This window comes from Lottia gigantea (assembly GCF_000327385.1).
Source record: "Lottia gigantea unplaced genomic scaffold LOTGIsca_7, whole genome shotgun sequence".
Lineage (NCBI taxonomy): Eukaryota > Metazoa > Mollusca > Gastropoda > Lottiidae > Lottia > Lottia gigantea.
In genome coordinates, this window is record NW_008710370.1 from 924,021 (window position 1) to 943,241 (window position 19,221).

Below are 19,221 nucleotides of genomic sequence, written 5' to 3' on the forward strand. Positions count from 1 at the left end.
ACGCTGTAAGAACGGCAAACAAGACTACACAGACTGAAGAGGTTGCCATGTCTGATCAAGGAGGTAAGATGATTTTATGAAATAAATTCTAAAGAAGTTTTCTAGCCTATATCAATCAGACGTATGTTTTCTACTTGCACAATTTCGACGTCTGTCGTTTCTGTATCCAGACAATCTGGACCAAAAGGTGTCACCATCATATTCTGGTCATGTCCTATTGGAATTACAGAAAAAGAGCTAATAGTAATTGTGTGACCATGATAAATCTACACACGATAGAACACATCTTAGACCTTAATAACTTCTTGTGATTCGACCACACAGACATGTTCCTCAAAATTGAGTTTTTGGCAGCATCATTTCAAGTTTTGAACAACACTCTGTTCGTGTGCAAAGCTGCCCTTTACCCAAAGATGCCGACGTAGCTGAATAACTGCATTATTTTCTTGAACCAATCTAGTACTATAGTGCTGATATAGATTTACTAATTTTTACTTTCAGTTCAAACTGTGAAGTGCGAAAGGAGATTTCTAAAATCTTGCAGACGATTCCTTCGAAGATCTTTTAAGTGCTTCAAGGCTGCCGAAGAGTAATGGCTCAACAGTGGTGTCCATACAGCATTTTAGGGTCATCAGATTAGTTGGCACAATGCCAGCATGCTTGGTCAGAACGAGAGCTTGTATGAAGAGTGACTGACTTAAGTTACCAAACCATTAAATCTGGTTGAACATTGGGCTTTATAGCAATCGTCAGTTTATCGGAGTGTGAGTGTGCGAATGTGTGATAGACAAAGACAGTAAATTATTTGGAATTGTAAATTGTGTGGGGGGGAGCGTGGGGGGATTTAGATTTGGAAGAAGGTCTAATTTAATTTTGAGTCGTGGGGTTGAGGGGGGGGGGGGGGGGTCTGTAAGAATATTTTAATATGCAATTGAATATCACATTCTGGGTCATAAGTAAGGCTATTTACACCGTCCATATATTTATATTTGTTATCCATTTACAATATTTTTATTGGTATAATGTTATTCAGAGATTATATTTGTTATTTTTAATAAACAACTTTTAATTGGCATATTATACTTATTTGTCAAATCTTGCATGACATCTCTTGTGGTAAAAGGCCCAATAAGGTTCAGAACATTCAGACATAAACAATGGTTTAGGACCATGTTCAGTTTAGTCTATCTCGTATATTGTCTTATACCCCCATTTCACCTAGCATTATTTTGGTCAAGATAGTGATAGTTTTGGGGGTTGAATGTGGGGCTATATTTTTTATATAGAAGTCGGAAACCTGCCAGTACTATTAAACACTACCTTTGTCATCGGAGTACAAACAGCAAAACCTACTTAAGAACTTTAACAACTAAATTTCAAGGAGCCAGGGGAAGCCAAAAGTAAACGGTTTTTGGACAATTTTACCGAAAGTTCCAGTTTACCAATTTGCTCCAGACAAGGGACTTTCAGACGACCAAGACGGTAGCCGATCACTTTTTCAGTTCCCTCAGACGGCTGAAACGATCGAGGCCAGATCTTACCCCGAAGGTATAAGAAATGGTGCTCGAAAGTGGCCGCAGGATATAGACCATTTTCGAGGGTGGTTGTCTGGCTACGAGCCTGCTTCAAGGGTACAAATTACGGAGAGTGAATCAATAAATTATCAACTTTGAGCTCCCTATCAACATATCCGAACCAAGTTTCGTCAACATGAAACATAGCTGTAAAATTCATGCAAATTCATTATGTTGTCAATTATATTATATACGCACTGCACTGATGTTTTTGCAGTTTATTAACTATTGAAAACACAAAATTTAAAATACTCCTTGAATGGGAAAACAACAATATTTCCAAAGGATCGGAACAAGTAATTTGATAAAGATAACTACGATTGAGGAGCGAGGGGTTCAACAATAGTCGTCAATTATGACGTTACAATTAAAATACATAATATAATAGTATGACGTCATAAGCAAAATTCATTTGATTGCTGAAAAGACGTGTTTACAAGTTTCTCCGCAATTTTTACGAATTTTTCTGGATTTTAAGGTAAGATACTAATACAAACTGTCTAATTTTATCAGAAAACCTCAATTTTGTCGTTTATAATAGGTATATAGCAACTGCAATGGACACAAATACTTTAAAATTGTCGTTTTGGAAACTTTTCGTAATGTCATAAATCTGAATATTTCCAAAATCAGATGTACCAGGTATGAATTGATTCACGAATCTGAACGTTTTACAATTTTTCCAGGATGTCTAAGAAATACATGTCCCGTCCACCATATTGTTTTGGAGAAATCCCCGATTACACTATACCGCCCATGACGGTAGAAGAGTACCAATACTATGAGAGAGAATTCTTTGGATTTCTAAATGAAAAACCAGTTGACAAACAAGTAGAAGCTGAACCTGGATTTGTCCAGAGATTCCTTCAGTTAATTGGTATTTCACAGATCTCCAAATATGAAGGTAATCTAAATATGATTTAAAACCATTTTGATTGTTACGACAGAAAACGCAAAAAAGTATCTGAAATTCAAAGTTAGATTTATTACGCGAATTTTGTAAAGGAATAAGTTGTATGACTTGGCAGGGTATGCTTACTCTTCTAGACACCTGATGCCACTTTTCATTATGAAATACTTCCTCACTTATGATTTGATATACTTACTCATGTGAAAATTTCATTAGCTGCTACGAATGTTTCGCCAAAATGTTGATTTGGATTTCGGGTTTCGTTTTGCGGTTAGTAGCCTACTTCGTTAATTTATCTTAAAATTTATTTATATTTGTTTATAGATGAAGTACCAGAGATAAAGTTCAATGTTCATCAAGTATTAAACAGTAATGAAACTTTCAACTCTAGAATGCGTGGAACGGGTGATTGTCTGAACGGTGGAGCTTCTGTTAACGTTGTAAGAACGGCAAACAAGGCTACACAGACTGAAGAGCTTGCTACGTCTGATCACGGAGGTAAGAAGTTTTCTAGCCTATAGTTTTTGTATTCCAGACAATAGGCTAGAACTTGGCATAGGATTGCCAAAATCATAGTTGCAGATCTCTTAGACGCATATAAGGTGACCACTAAAAATTCTTAAAGTGTGATTTCTTGGCAGTACCATTCTAATTTTCCAACAGCACTCTTCTCATTTGCATTTTTTATCCATTACCCAAAAATGATACGGCTAGAGGAAAAAGAAGGAAGGGAAAGGCATATGCAGACTGTGTGACTAAGAGATGCTAGACCGGAATAGCGGGTGGTTAACACAGTCAGTAGACCGGGATTGGATTCTTTTTATGGAACCAATCTAGTACCTTTCTTATATTGATTGATTTCCTTTTTTCAGTTCAAACGGAAAAGCGTCAAAGAAGATTTTTAAAATCTTGCAGACGATTCCTTCGAAGATCTTTTAAGTGCCTCAAGACTGCCGAAGAGTAAATGGTTAATAGTGGTGTCCATGCAGCATTTTTGGGTCCATCGCTCACCAGTCTGCCAGACGTTGACGATACAGCTAGATGAAAATGTTGGGGAGGAACGGAGTTAAAGCGGTTGTCATACGTAAAAGCCAGTAGATTACTTCGCACAATGCCAGCATGCTTGGTCAGAATGAGAACTTGTGTGAAAGAGTGCAAGATTGGAAGAATGACAGGCTAACTTAACCAATACAACTCTGGTTGAACATTTCGGGTTTATAGCAATCGTCAGTTAGTTGTAAAGTATTAATGAGAGTGAGGGTGTGCGTGAATGTGTGTGTATGACAAAGATAGAGGAATCGTTTGGAATTGAAAATTTTTGGGAAGGGGAGATTTAGATTTGGATGAATGATGGTACATTTCGAACAAAAGAGGGTCTAGTTTCATTTTGATGAGGGGGGGGGGGGGGGATATCAGATTCTGGAAAATTAGTACGGTTATTTAAACGGTCCATATATTTACATTTGTTATCCATTTACAATATTGTTATTGAATAGTTATTTAGAAAATATATTTTTTATATTTTGAATAAAAAAAATTTAAATTGGCATATTTTTCTTCACTTGTCAAGATTTCTTCTTCACATTCGTCTTCACAGGCCAAATAAGCTACAGAACAATTAGACATAACAGTCGCAAAACTGGACTCAGTTAAGGTTAGAACCAGTGTACAGTTCAGTCTATCTGATGTTGTTTAATGTGGACCAACATACTTGACATAGACGACACATATAAGAACATAAAAAGAGAGTTGAGAGATACGATTTTGCTCAAGAATTAGCTATTAAAAACAGGCAACATAATGCAATGATGAATATTTTTCTCAGGAAAAAGAGATATCCCATTACGCAGATTACTTTGGAAAGATTCTTATGTCGTTAAAATATCGACCATCAAAGATGCTTTGGGACATACTTAAACTTGGCTTCGTGTCTGTTACTAACAGGCACAGTGTTGCGACAATAGATAAAAAAAAAAGAAGCACAGTCCCTGCCCTCACCCCCATTCCAAATATTTAATAGAGGTTTGGAAAACTCAGTGTTAAGCACAAAATTTGCCAACCACAGCTCGAAAGCGCATTCATAGGAGTAGGGCTTGTCCGAAACAACTGCCTGAATTCCAGATTATGATAGCTGTTTAGACAGTTTTTTAGGCCAACTAAAGCCGACAACAAAATAGCTAGAGGCTAGAAGATGTTACGTTTGGGCGTAAAAGGGTCTACATAACATCGGATGGTCTTCAGTAGTGGACTGTTATGTTTTCAATATCTTTGCTCCATTATTCAGAATATACTTACTGTGTCAATTTCAAAATTCAATATTTCTGTGAGCGCAACAGCATTGTAATCGGCAAGAGCTCATATAATTCTGTCGACACACAATTCGAATGAAAACAAAATCGAATTGTTCTTCACAGATACAGAACCATAAAACTTGGTTGACTTTTTAAAAACCCGGACACACTTTGAAATCCGGAACGAATCCAAATATAAACACGATCAGTCTACTATAATTTGAGGTGTTTCAAGTAATTGTGAACGGAATGCATAACTTAAGAGACTTCTCTTACCAATGAAACGCCAAAATAGTACATTATTGCATTGCTCAGTGGTCAAACCAAGTTAACCTGATACCTGAAAATCTTGTGATGAAAACTTTGGTTTTTTACTGAACCGAGTCCAAAAAATGCAGGGTGATTTTAATGGCATGTCGTCTGACAGAGAGAGAGCCAGAGAGAATTGTACCATTTTCGTGGAAGAAGAGCACCCCCTGAGGTCGGCAAATCGTCTGCAAATTTATCTGTCGCAGTGTAATCTAGAACTTAGGAGTACAGAATCCCAAAATTTGGGAACCTGGGCAGCTACAGCCACCAATTCGTTCTTGGTATGAGAGAAAGGTAACAAAAATAACATAACTTTTTAATGATAAAACAATTATGGGAATAATTAAAATGATAAATATACAATAAATATAAACTAACAAATTACTTGTCAAATTCATTCAGGGGACATTCCCCACAGCATAGCATAGTCCTCGGAACATGCTTTATGTTTTTCCAAAAATTGACGTAAAAACTAAAAATCATACTTTTGCATTTTTGAGTTTCTAAATTGAATTTTGAGTTACTAAGTCAAATTTTGTTGTTAAAAAATTTACTTTTTAATAACTCTCTACTTTTAATCAGATCAAATTAGCTAAACATTGACTTATGTAGCAGCGTTGAACATTTTGCCAATAATTTGGTGCACTGGATCAAGAATTTTACAGCATTATTTAGAAGGCGTGTATAGGCTAGCACTGTTACATTCATAGACTTTTACAATACATGTATACTTTATGGAAATGATTATCAAACATGAAGTATGCAAATGATTACATAAGAGATAATGAGATGATTAATCAACCAGACCCAATAATGCATTAGGAACTCATGTTTATACTAATACCAAGGTAATGAAGCATGCCATACATAATGGATTATAAAAATGATTTCTCTTTAAAATTCATCAATGAAGTGCCATATTATTTTATGAAATTGATACATCATGCTTTTTATTAGTTATTTTCCTTTTATATTATGATAACAATTCCACATAATGGATGCTATGGAGTATGAGAATGATTCATCAATAAAAATCATTTCAAACTTTAGGTTATTAAGAATCATTTTCAAATTTCTTGAAATCTAAGATTGATTCATTAATAAGAATCATTTTAATCCTATTGCATATGAGAATGATTCAGTAATAAGAATCATTTCAGTCCAATAGAATGTGAGAATGATTCAATAAAAATCATTTTAATCCTATTGAATATGAGAATAATTCTTCAATAATAATCATTCCAATCTTATTGAATAGGAGAATGATTCAGTAATAAGAATCATTTTAATCCTATTGAATTTGAGAATAATTCTTCAATAATAATCATTCCAATCTTATTGAATAGGAGAATGATTCAGTAATAAGAATCATTTCAGAATATGAGAATGATTCAATAAAAATCATTTCAATCCTATTGAATATGAGAATGATTCTTCAATAATAATCATTCCAATCTTATTGAATATAAGAATGATTCTTCAATAAAAATCATTTCAATCCTATTGAATATGAGAATTATTCAGTAATAAGAATCATTTTAATCCTATGAATTATGAGAATGATTTATTAATATAAATCATTTAAACCATATGTGTTATGGAAATGATTGTTCAGTAAAAATCATTATCATCCCATGTCAATATTATGAAAATGATTTTTTGATTATATCATACGTAAACATCATACCCAAATAACAACATTAACATGATAAATGGATTTCAAACTATCATTTTAATACCATATGTTATTATGAGAAAGACTTTTTGAACCCATATAATACAAGAATGCAAAAATGATGAAATTATTTGAACCTATATATTATAATTTTACCCACAAATTAATAAATTAGCTATAGCAATATCACAGTTAAACATAAAATCAACAAATATTGTTCAATAAAATATGCTTTTTGCTTCATTGGCTTAAAGCTTGGTAAAGTTTACGCAACGTTTCAGAAACTTGATGCACTGGTCAACCAAGGCCAGAGTGTCCAGGAATTGCCACTTTTAGGACTGTTTAAACATGCACAAATATCAAGAATTATAGGCTCATACTATCCCAAAAACAGGTTTTGACATGGTCTTATTAACCTGTATTAAACTAAGCCCACTATACTTTGTTTTGTGAGCGTGGAGAATTTAGATATGAAAACGTTATTTCTCCCAATCGTATTACCACGGCCACCCGGAAGTACGACAAATGGGGCTATAATAATCTCAATAATGACCTGAAGGAGACTATATCTAACTTTATAACATTGTTGATTGTAAGAAACCTAATAAATTCTGATAATCAAGCCCTATTTTACCTCCTTTTTTAAGAAAACTGCAATACAAACACAGTGCCACATTCATCTCAAGCCTTGAGATTTCATTGAATAGGAGAGATAAGCTATGATGTCATAGAGGTGGTTTGCGTATCACATGATGCACAACATTAACAGTTATAAGAGTGGTTTGTCCTACCAATTGTCCTACTCAAGTCATGCATTGGTTCTATTTTTAGCATATCATGGCTAAATTTCTTCTATTTATTAAGCAGTTCAAGACACAATGTAGAATGTAGAGTTGATAATTGATATAAATAAAATGACGGTAGGTGATGGTATGAGACAGGGGTCACCTCTTTCTCCATATATCATTAGTATCAACAACAATGTACTCTAAACCTTTTAATGTTTTAAAACTTCCTGAATAAAATACTAAATCTGACATCACTAGCCTGTAATTGAAATGAACAAGAAACATTTCAAGTGTTAAATTTTCAGGGAGGGAGATCAAATTGTATGTCAAAGCATTACTTAAAGATGGAAAACTCATACTGATATCTTAAAAAGACATTTAATCTTTTAATTTTTTAACAGTATTCGGCAAACAGATTATAATTTTGAGCACAGAACATTGAAATAATGTCATTTGCTTGGCTACATCTAGCAAATGGTTGTCTTGGGTTCTAATCTTGGTCGGTGTGGGAAAGTCTGGTGATCTTGATTTTTTCTTTCATGTCTTTTTTTTTTACACAGAACAAAGTGAGAAAAAAAAAATTTCTGAAAAGTTATGGCTTCTGTTTTCATTCTGGTCAACCAGTTGCAATATGGGATATCAGCATGGACCATGGACCTTCGCATAACTCTTGTAATACTAAGTGCTTATCTTTGAATACTCTAAATTTCATACTTAAACACCTGTGGGCAATTAATTATTCTAATTAGTATATAAGGCATTTGGTAAGACAAATTCATAAAAATGAACAAGTTTCTTACCCATGTTGTGGTCCTCCATCATTACTGACTCCTAATTTATATAATTGTTGTTCTAATATTCTCTTAAATACTTCATTTATTCTTTTAAATATTAACTACAATACAAATATAATTCATTTCCGGTAAGAACTTACTCACCAGTTAAGTGACCAGTTTAGCCTAAAGGTGCGGGCACCTGAGCAGTCTTTGTCAGAGATTTTTGTCGCTGATTAGAGTAAAATCTTGCATGTGCTGGTGCTTCCAGGACAAGATTATCTCGTTTAGGACATGATTTAAAATATCAAACAAGACAGACCATCATCATCCAATCAGATTCATTTTCAATTGCATGCTGTTTATGAGACTATCGATTAGGTGGAAAACAACCAATTTTTTGTGCTCGTGCCAGTCGTTCAAACTCTTGGCAAGACAGTAGTTGGCGACAACAATCTCTGACCAAGACCGTTCGTGTACCCACACCTTAAGAATACTGCATTTCAAAAGAAAAATAGTTTATTTCTAATAAACAATCAAAGCTTGTCATTTAGGACTTTTTTCTTGATAACAATGAAGAATTGTTGCATAGCAAAACATAAAGTAGAGCAATATTACAGCACTGTCGCAGCTTGTATCCTACAATTCATCATTATAATCAACAATACGCCCTACAAGACATGCTGTAAGTGGTTAAAAATTAAATAACCACAACACAACTGCAGAGAAAACTTGTTAGATTACAATGGAGACAAAAATGTCAGAAAATAGTTACAAAAATTTTATCAGGTTTTACTCAGATTGGTTGAAATAAAAAATTTTTTAGTTTCATCCAATATAACTTTTGGAACAATTTGGAAAGAGGGTATAATTCATATAATAAAATGGACTAACCTTAACCTGAGATACTGGTAATATATCTATTAAAGCTTCATGTAACTTAGTATTATTTTTACAGATAGTACGAAAACAATTTGATGGCATGGGTGCTTTAACTTCATACTGAAATATTAAAACATATGCTTTAAAAATGTGTCAAATTCCAAAATATGTGATCTTCATTTGGATTCAATTAAAAAATAAATGATTTTTGCTAATGTTTCTCACGCATAAAGACATTTAGTATTCTCTGAGGGATATCAATAAGTTGTAAGGGTAAATTTTGTTGATAATATTTTTAGTTCTCAAAGATAAATAGCATACGATCAAAGGCGTCGCTAGCCTTCTGAAAACAGGTGAAAACAAGCACCAAACGGTTAGGTTCCCTATAATAGAATAGTTTAGTGCATTCTGACACATATTTTGAGGAAAAACATATATAAATCATATTTTGAAATTGCTTAGAAATAAAACAGAGGTACAAACTGTAATCACCTTAAATAATCTGTTTTCTAATTCTTTCTCCATAATAGAAACAAACTTGTTATTTATTTCTTCTATATGATTTTCATAATCCTACAATACATTAAATTCTCATAACATAATATATAGAAATATTAAGACAGAACCTGAAACATGTAGTTATTCTACTGCTCTACTGATCTAATTCAGTTTGTGACCCTACTTAAGTTTGTCAAGATTGTTTTCCTGTCTTGACTTCAAGATGATATACTAAAGGTTGAAGATTAACATGCCCAGTATCATCTATTCATTAGTGCTTAGCATGATAGCTTTTATCTACTGTTAATATTGTTTATTTATCACTAATCTTAGGGAGTTATAGATATATATACTTGTTGCTCTATATTCTATCTACTTCTAAATGTCATTTAGAGATTATACAAAATAACTGATCCTCAATATTAACTGGGACACATCTGGAGAAAAATTCTCCATTTTTAGTCATTGTATATAATGCACTCCCCCAGTTTGGCAAGCCCTTTTAGGCTAAAAACTGTGCATTATACATGCAAATATACAGTATTTGTCATAGCAACACAATACAGGTGCTCAAATAAATAGGTTACTGACTTTCATATATAGATCAAATTGATAGTGTCCGAGCGAGCGTAACTTATAATTTTATAATAGGAATGCAATGTCATAGGGCCTTCTTTCTCAGTTGTGTAAATCACATCTATGATCTTCACTCTTTGATTATGCATACAACTACCAAATTCAATCAAAATCAATTGTAGTTTCAAGTGAGAGAATGTAAACAGACTAATGCAGTGACATGGGTGGTATATATCCACAAAGAAAACTATGGGCCTAAAAAATAAATGTATCAATAGTTAGTGTGCCGATAGAATTCTCAAAACAAAATATTTGCTGGACAATTGTAATGGCCAGAAAAAAATGAAAACAGTATTTATGAGACACTAGTAATATGATAGATGAAATGAGAATGGGATTTTATTACTTACATTCACAACCTGTTCAAAGTATTTGAGCATATTTTGGTTTTTCTGGGGTAGTTTTTCTTGGAAATGGTTTTTGACTTTTGGTATGTAATGCACTATTAATTGAAGACAGCGGGAGGCTAGGGCTGAAATATCAATAGCAAAATAACATAAATATTTAAACCCATTTATGCAAACTAAATTTCATTTAAATCGGATGAAAAGTGTTGTCTCTATTGTGTTCACAAACTAATTTTGAAGCTAAATCAAATTCCATTCACTGAAAGATCGTTAACTTCAAACTTGTCCAAGATCTCATTAATATAAATGATCACACCAAATTTCATTAAAATCAGATAAAAACTGTAGTCTCTATTGTGTTCACAAGCCATTGTGGACGGACGGCCGGACAGGGGCGATAACAATATAGAACCACATTATTATGTGTCAACGTTCAAAAAAATAATCTGCCATAGAAAAAACTAAGTAGTCCTAAAGTCCAACATGTTTCAAGAGCACAAAGGCTCTTAGGGACAGACACACATGAAATGTCAGTTGAAGTTCAGTGATGTCACTTTCCTTAGTAGTTGTTTTCTTCCAACATTCTTCTCATGGTAGGAATCACATTATAATGTGGGTGTATAAAAATTAAGAAAAAAAAAGTAATTCTGTACCTAAATTTTTAGTGGTAATAGTTTTTAATCCCACCATTGTTAAAGCTCCAGCACCAATGACTAGTTGACACGTTCTTGAGTTAAAATTCTAAAAAATTAAAAGATATAGCCTAGTTGTTTAATCATTAGCTTCCTAGCAGATAGAGCTCAATTTTAGCTGCATGTATCACTTTTCAGAATTAAAATTCTAACTAAGGTGCAATTCAACTAAAATATACTATGGAAGTACTATGGATAGTCATAACCGCCCATGATAACCTGAAAGGGCCTTTTAAATTCCAAAGTGCAGTTTTGTTTGAATTGCAGTTATATATCTTTTATAAAAACTCATTTAAATCAAGTAGGTAAGTAAAAGACAATGACATGAAAAATCCAAAATTATGTCGATAAATACAACATGATTTAGTCATTGAACCAAATACACACAGTAAACCCATTCCAAACAAATTTCTGAAATACAAAAATATATCAAACTATACCTTTATTAGTTCTATAAGTCTAGTTAAGAGATCAGGAGCAGTGTTTGGTATGTCATCTAAACATTGACAATATTCTACTATCATCTTGACTAACATTAATACAGTTCTAAAATAAAAAAAATAACACAAATTGCTATGTTAACCATCATAACAAACAATTATATTGAAAATACCGATGCGCCATTTTTTTTGACCAATCATACTATAGTCTCAAAAACGGGAATTTTTAAGCAAAGCCAATCAGTAATAGTGTTCTCAGCTCACCGTCGAAATTAGAGCCTTCAAATCCATGTGTGTCCAGAATTATCCGCGTTTGAATGTTAAAATGACGACTTGTCAAGAAAAGATACTCTGTGATATATAGAAAAGACATATTTATAGAAATAGTGAGTAAAATTCCTAGTTTGAAGTGATTTTCGCACATTTCTAGTACTTCTGAAGACTATTTGCATATATTCAAGACTAAAAACTATCCCCCAAAATGGCCCATCTGTCCCTTAAAAATATAAAATTCAAATGCCAATTAAAATGTTCGCAAGAATCAGTAGAAATACCCACCCAACAACTGCAAATTTTTCTGAATCAACCAATAAATATTCTTGAGGTTTTCTGTCTGAAATGAAAGGAACAAGCATTTCAATTTTCATGAATTTCATGTATCTGCCCATGTCTACGTCTGACATGACCTTACTGATTGATATAACCTTTCTACATAATGGTATAGTTAAATAACCTGACTGAGTTAAATAGCCTACCTGAATCATTTCTATGTTTTGGTATGACTAAACAACCTGATTGATTGATATAACCAACCTGAATCATTTCTACGTTCCGGTATAGTTAAACAACCTGATTGATTGATATAACCTGACTGATTGATATAACCTACTTGAATCATTTCTACGTTCTGGTGTAGTTAAACAACCTGATTGATTGATATAACCTGACTGATTGATATAACCTACCTGAATCATTTCTACGTTCTGGTATAGTTTAACAACCTGACTGATTGATATAACCTACCTGAATCATTTCTACGTTCTGGTATAGTTAAACAACCTGATTGACTGATATGATCTACTAAATCTTGAAATTCTACTGGTACATCAGCTTGTTTCCATCTTTCATTGTCTAATATTAAACTACAAATAAATATACATTCTTCCTTTAAACATTTCAAAAAAGACAAATTTTGTATGAATGTTACTGATAATATAGTCATCTTATTATCTGTTTAGAGGAAAACAATTTGGGTAATATATCCCTTTAAAGTGAAAGTACCCAATTAAAAGTTTAAAGGGACAGATGCACCATTTTTTTTACCAAGCGTATCTTAGTCTCAGAAATAGGAATTTTTTTTAGCTAAGCCTATCAGTAATAGTGTTCACAGCCAGAATTATCCGTGTTTGAAAGTTAAAAAAGACAGGTTGTATTAGAAAAGACATTTTTAATGGAATTATGCGACTTCCTTACATTTCTAATACTTCTTACATATACTCAAGACTCAAGTCAACCCACCATAATGTCCCATTAATTTGAAATAAACATATAACTTTAGTGATAATGAACACTTAAAGTCCTAGAAGTACAAATATAGCTGTCAGCAGAATTAATAATGGCGGCAAATGACATATTTAAGCCTAGACTATCATTTACATCATTCTTTAATTAAACCCTGAGGATTTTTTTTTTTGAACATGGTTTTTCAAATATCACTTTCTCTCATAATGAATTACCCACCTTAATTTTGATTTTCTTTCCTCATGGAATTTACAGATAAATCTATTAGACTATAAAGAGAAAGAAGATTACACAATGATTTTAAATGTAAAATACTTTCGTTCTTTAATTCAAGCTGAAACCTAAGTAGGCTTTTTTATTTTAGAATGTGCTATGGGTAGCTAAAATTGAGACGGCATAACTGAAAAATAATAACTATTTTCAAAAGACAATCAAATGATATATATATAATATGCGTACCTGTGTTTGTAAGATAGCTCGTAATGATATACTCTTTCTACCACAAATATTCTCACAATCTGTAACAAAGTCTTCTACTAATCTTGATAGTGCTACAAATTCACTTAATGATAGCTTCTCTAAAAACCCATCCTACAATACAATAATATTAACCTTTATCACAATATCACTATTTCATTTGGGTGTGTGCTAAAGATAAAACAAGGGTATGTCTCTTTATGCTAATTCTGCGGACTCAAAAACTAGGACAAGAGACAATACTTGTCTCCATTCATATACGCTTATTTGAAGACATGTAGGGAAAACAAAAAACAGGTCAAAAACTGCACTGTCGTCCTACTTTTCTACACCATGTGGGCTAATGAAAACAGGCAACGCCATGCAGGGTGCAATGATGGATATTTTGCCAGGACAGCAGCATTAGCCTGCTTTTTTTTCGATTTCCATATATTGAGGGATCTTTAAGGTACACAGCTGTAGCAATTTTTTCCCATATTAAGCAAATTAATTTACATGTATCTTACCTTTGCTCTTGCTGAAAATACTCTGACACATCTATCATGAGCATAGTCACAAACAAAACATAACATATCATTTAAATTACCAATAGATTTCATATAATCACTATCACTTAATAGATTCATATCTACATCAGAGTCACTAGAAACAGAACATAACATATCATTTAAATTACCAATAGATTTCATATAATCACTATCACTTAATAGATTCATATCTACATCAGAGTCACTAGAAAAAGAACATAACATATAGATTTCATATATCACTATCACTATCACAAATATTCAAATATTCATTAAAGCCATTTGAAACAGAATACTAGATTTAATACTTTTTTATTGTTATGTACATTCAAATTTATTTTTTGTTTTAAAGGGATAAGTGTGTCATTTTTGGGAGGTTGATTTTAGTCTTGAATAGTCTTCAGAAGCACTTGAAATTTTATAAAAACCCATAATTCCTTCAAAAATACTTCAAACTAGGAATTTTACTCACTATATGTATATAAGTATATATTGTATTTATCAAAGAGTATCTTAAATTGACGAGTCGTCATTTTAACATTCAAATGCGGATAATTCTGGACACACATGGATTTGAAGGCTCAAATTTCAACGGTGAGCTGTGAACACTATAACTGATTGGCTTAGCTAAACAATTCCCGTTTCTGAGACTAAAGTATGATTGGTCAAATTAAATGTTGCATCTGTCCCTTTAACAGAAGGTAAGGGGTAGTCTGCAGTGTATAAATGATCTCTCCTCATTAATTTTTACGACCTAGTTGTTTAAAGATATCATCAATGCAACATAATTTATTTCTCTCTGTTTTTTATTACTAGGAAATTTAATACCTTATTTATGCAAACAAGAATTGGAAATGAAATGAAGTTTTTCATCCCACTTTTCTGCACCATGTGGGCTAATGAAGACAGGAAACAAGAATTGGAAAATCAAGGTAAGTTTAAATTCATGATTCACTGATGTTATTTTTGTGCTATATTGAGTTTTTGCTCTGGGATTTATTGATTACGAGAGCAAGTTACTAGTTTTGCCAATAGTTTTGAGATCAGGTTTCAACATTGGACTTTAGGCATATGATTTCACTGAACAGTAGTATTACTGGTATCTTGACCTATCATGTGATCAAGTCCCAGAATTTCAAGGATAGCAAGACAATTAAGAAGGTTTTGAAACTTACACTGGAACATTTATATGAGTAGGTTCTTGTAAATTAGGTTTATGTATAGGTGAAATAGTTGGACTGGGAGATTTAGTCCGTCCAGCAGATATACCAATAACATCACTAACTACACCACTAAATGCCTTCAAATTGAAAATAATAGAATTAAAAAGATTAATATATCATTTCTCCAACTTGAAATTCAAAGCAAATTGCTTAAGATCATTTTTAATAAAATTAAATAATTTTTTTTTTTTTTGTGATATTTATTTCGTGACCATTGTAATGTAACAAGTTTTCTACCATAGTCCTGTTCTAATGACATTATTTTTATTAACCAATCAAAGCATGTCATCTAAGACCTTTTATAAGTATAAGCAATATGACAGCCTCTTGGGTTTCCCTATCTCCAGTTCATCATTGTTATCAAAAACCAGGTCCTACATGGCACGCTTTGATTGGTTAAAAGTAATGACACCAGAACTGGAAGCAGAAAAAAACTGGTTAGATTACAATGGACACGAAAGATAAAGGAAAAAAGAAAGAAACAAAATTGTAAATTTATATTAGAATATCATAAACAGTGAAGTAGGCATATATCAAAATCACTACAATTCAAAAAAAATTTCAATATCTCAAAAAGTCTGATATGTTCAAACTATTTCAGTCACTTGTATACTATCAACAATTCTTACTGAAAGTTTGATAAAATTATTCATTAACCGGATTTCAATTAAGGCTTCATTCACACTCTTACCTTAGCTCTTTCTAATATTACTAATAAATTAGAAAATAAGTCTTTTAATAAATCAGTCCATTGAGGATAGTCTAATAATCTCATTTGGTCTCCCAGTCTGAAAATGAAAACAATATTTTTGTTATTATTTCAAAAATTTTAAAAGACAAGGTCAAAGGATTTTTTGACATTCTAAAAATTTTAAATGTAAGAAAAACCAATAAATATCTCTTAAAAACACCTCAGTCTTGAATATCATGAAGAAACTCAAGTCTTGAATATCATGAAAAAACTCAAGTCTTGAATATCATGAAAAAATATCTGTCTCAAATATTAAGTTACTTGTTAAAATCGTGTAGATAATCTTTTGTGGAAAAAAATTTGTTGATATATCATGGCGATATTTTGGTATTTTTTTTATAATTAAACAATATAACTAACAATATAAATTCCTATACCAGTATTTATCATGATACCGGTATATGATCCAGTCCTTATTGATTACAGTAACTTACTCTCTATTACTATACCAAATAACTGAAATTTCACATTTGTGGTTAAAGGAATACTACTTCTTAGAAAGCACATAAAATCAAATTCTCAAACTTGATCAGTGGACTTACAGAAATTGAATAAATCAATAACTATGTAATTTGAGGAAAATGCTAAACTAAAAATATTTTCATATATTGGAACGAGAAGAGATGTAATAAGTACTTTAAGTAAACTTACCCTCTTACAATACCATCACTATCTCCATCATCTAATACACATACATGTTCTACTACAGTCTAAAATATATAACCACATTTTTAGTCAAATTCTTACCAATTTTAAAACATCAGTCAAAATCAGTAATAATCTGATTCAAATACAAATGTTTCCTTGAGGACATAGAGATTAATTTTCATCAGCTTGAGAATCTTTACAAACTGGCTAAAAATTCTAAATTAAGTTTAAAATATTTGTTACCATGGCGAGCTCTGCTTATTCTGAATTTGTGGAACTAAGCGAAAGTCTAGAAAAAACATTTTAAACAGGGTTCAGAATATGTTCTACCTGTACCAAAAAAGTAGGTGTAGACAAAATTCAAAATGGTGGAGCAACACATGTATGAACCCTTCTCAAACGTTTATACTTCTTTTAATTTCACAATGAGCATTTAATATTTAATAAATTCTGTTTAAAGAGCAATAGAGAAGAGGGAAAGGACAAAAAGAACACCTACTTGTTTAACTATAGCTTTAATTGATGTAAAAGTTTCATCTTTAAAAGTGTCAATAAAACTAAAATTATTCTGTTTGAGCATTCCAAATACTATTGATACTAGCTTCTCCTGAAATAGAGGTTAGAAAAGCATTATTGCATCATGTCCAAACCACACCCCCATGTGTCATACTTCCTCGAAACTGTGGTAATACAAGTGAGAAAAATTATGTATTCATATCTAAATATCATCCAATCAAAATTGCCTCTACTGTCTTGGTAGCAAAATTTCAGCCAATCGAAACAAATGATGACGCCTTGTTTGCAAATGTAAACAAAACGAAAGCAGTGAGCCATTACATATTTTGATTGATATGTTTGGTACAGAATTGAGTAAGATTTTCGTTAAAGAATAGAACCGAGAGAAAAATCAAACCTTACTTTGGAATATTTATTTGGAAACATTGGGCCATATGCAGTACTCGTACTTTACCTACACTTTGACTAAAGTTAGACTTAAGTCGAACTTTAGGTATGCACCGGTCGATCTTTACGAAAGTCGAGCTTAAATTGGACTATCAAATGTAAAAAAAGAAAGCCTTACTCCTAACTTTGGTAAGTTTCACTTAGGCCAAAGTTAAACTTTAGTCAAGGTAAGAGTGCTGCATATGGCCCATTGTGTTCTTATCTCTACAAACAGCGGCAAAACTTTTTTTGTGTTTTGTTTACATGAACATGAACAAATACTTCAAACTAGGATTCTTACTCACTATTTCTATTATGTCTTTTCTATATATCACTGAGTATTTTAAAATGACAAGTCGTCATTTTAACATTCAAATGTAGATAATTCTGGACACACATAAGTTTGAAGCATTGAAAATGGTGGCAGTGATGCTAATAACAATATCACAGTATGATGATATTTCACTTTCAATGCTTATATCTATAACTCACTTTTCATTGACACAAAATGAAATATCAGTTTACATGCAGTTGAAATCTCAATCAAAGAATGTCATCAGGTGTGTCTTACCTCTTCAGCTAAACGTTGTAAATCAGTAACAGGTCTGTTGAGTTCCTCTGATATATATTTACAGAAATCAGCCTGTAACATTTTATCTATTAACTTTTCCAACTCGCTTAACTGAGAACCCAGGTGTCTAAATAGAAAACATAATATGTGTTTGATTTCTTAGGCTTCTTTTGAACATATTGATGATTTAATAATTCGTCTCCTCAACTATTGTTTACAGACTTTCTGTCAAGAGCTTTGATTGGCTAGACTGGCTTGCGCACAATACTATTAAATGGCTACATTCTGTGAAACAAGAACAGAAGCTTTTATAGTCTAGGTATAAGTACGAAGTTCGTAATAGCTTGACATTGTCAAAATAATGGCTTATTACCTACCTAAAACTGTGTATACCAGCTAAATGTTGATTTAAGATATCTTGTGTAGTTGATATAAGATCTAAGGCACCCACAAATTCATTAGTACCTAATAATGTTTGTATTATCTGTTGTGTTTGATGTATAGCTGACATACTTTTTAACTGAAATAAGTAAATAAATAAACTTGAGTGCATGTCTATTGTCAGAATTTAATCTAACAACAGAGTTGTGTACAATTGAGTACAAGAATTTGTTACCAATAATACCAAAGACATCATAAGATCACTTCCTTGAGTGGCATTTAGTAATTGATGATGTTAACATGAACACAATTATATGGATAACAATTACTTTAATAAATAACTTGCGACATTTCGACGATGATTC

General features: G+C 32.2%; 2 protein-coding genes across 2 annotated transcripts in view; one reads left to right on the top strand and one right to left on the bottom strand.

Moving 5' to 3' along the window:
• Nucleotides 1-2,261: 2,261 nt before the first annotated feature.
• LOTGIDRAFT_154922 (hypothetical protein) lies at nucleotides 2,262-3,448 on the top strand (the record flags this gene model as incomplete). The annotated part of the gene is made up of 3 exons (XM_009065427.1): nucleotides 2,262-2,478; nucleotides 2,809-2,982; nucleotides 3,357-3,448. 3 exons carry the CDS (start codon nucleotides 2,262-2,264, stop codon nucleotides 3,446-3,448), a joined length of 483 nt encoding a protein of 160 aa, XP_009063675.1.
• Nucleotides 3,449-7,703: 4,255 nt separating this feature from the next.
• LOTGIDRAFT_229439 (hypothetical protein) overlaps nucleotides 7,704-19,221 on the bottom strand; it is a gene marked incomplete at both ends in the record, with an annotated part of 16,821 nt that continues 5,303 nt past the window's right edge. Inside the window, 18 exons of the mRNA XM_009065428.1 lie at nucleotides 7,704-7,806; nucleotides 8,348-8,442; nucleotides 9,215-9,322; nucleotides 9,695-9,775; nucleotides 10,687-10,808; nucleotides 11,337-11,424; nucleotides 11,816-11,921; nucleotides 12,374-12,428; nucleotides 12,839-12,957; nucleotides 13,556-13,605; nucleotides 13,796-13,927; nucleotides 14,320-14,545; nucleotides 15,516-15,640; nucleotides 16,255-16,351; nucleotides 16,966-17,024; nucleotides 17,462-17,569; nucleotides 18,476-18,602; nucleotides 18,853-18,995. Of these exons, the coding sequence (XP_009063676.1) occupies nucleotides 7,704-7,806; nucleotides 8,348-8,442; nucleotides 9,215-9,322; nucleotides 9,695-9,775; nucleotides 10,687-10,808; nucleotides 11,337-11,424; nucleotides 11,816-11,921; nucleotides 12,374-12,428; nucleotides 12,839-12,957; nucleotides 13,556-13,605; nucleotides 13,796-13,927; nucleotides 14,320-14,545; nucleotides 15,516-15,640; nucleotides 16,255-16,351; nucleotides 16,966-17,024; nucleotides 17,462-17,569; nucleotides 18,476-18,602; nucleotides 18,853-18,995 (1,944 nt within the window). The remainder of the gene's footprint in view (nucleotides 7,807-8,347; nucleotides 8,443-9,214; nucleotides 9,323-9,694; nucleotides 9,776-10,686; nucleotides 10,809-11,336; nucleotides 11,425-11,815; nucleotides 11,922-12,373; nucleotides 12,429-12,838; nucleotides 12,958-13,555; nucleotides 13,606-13,795; nucleotides 13,928-14,319; nucleotides 14,546-15,515; nucleotides 15,641-16,254; nucleotides 16,352-16,965; nucleotides 17,025-17,461; nucleotides 17,570-18,475; nucleotides 18,603-18,852; nucleotides 18,996-19,221) is intronic.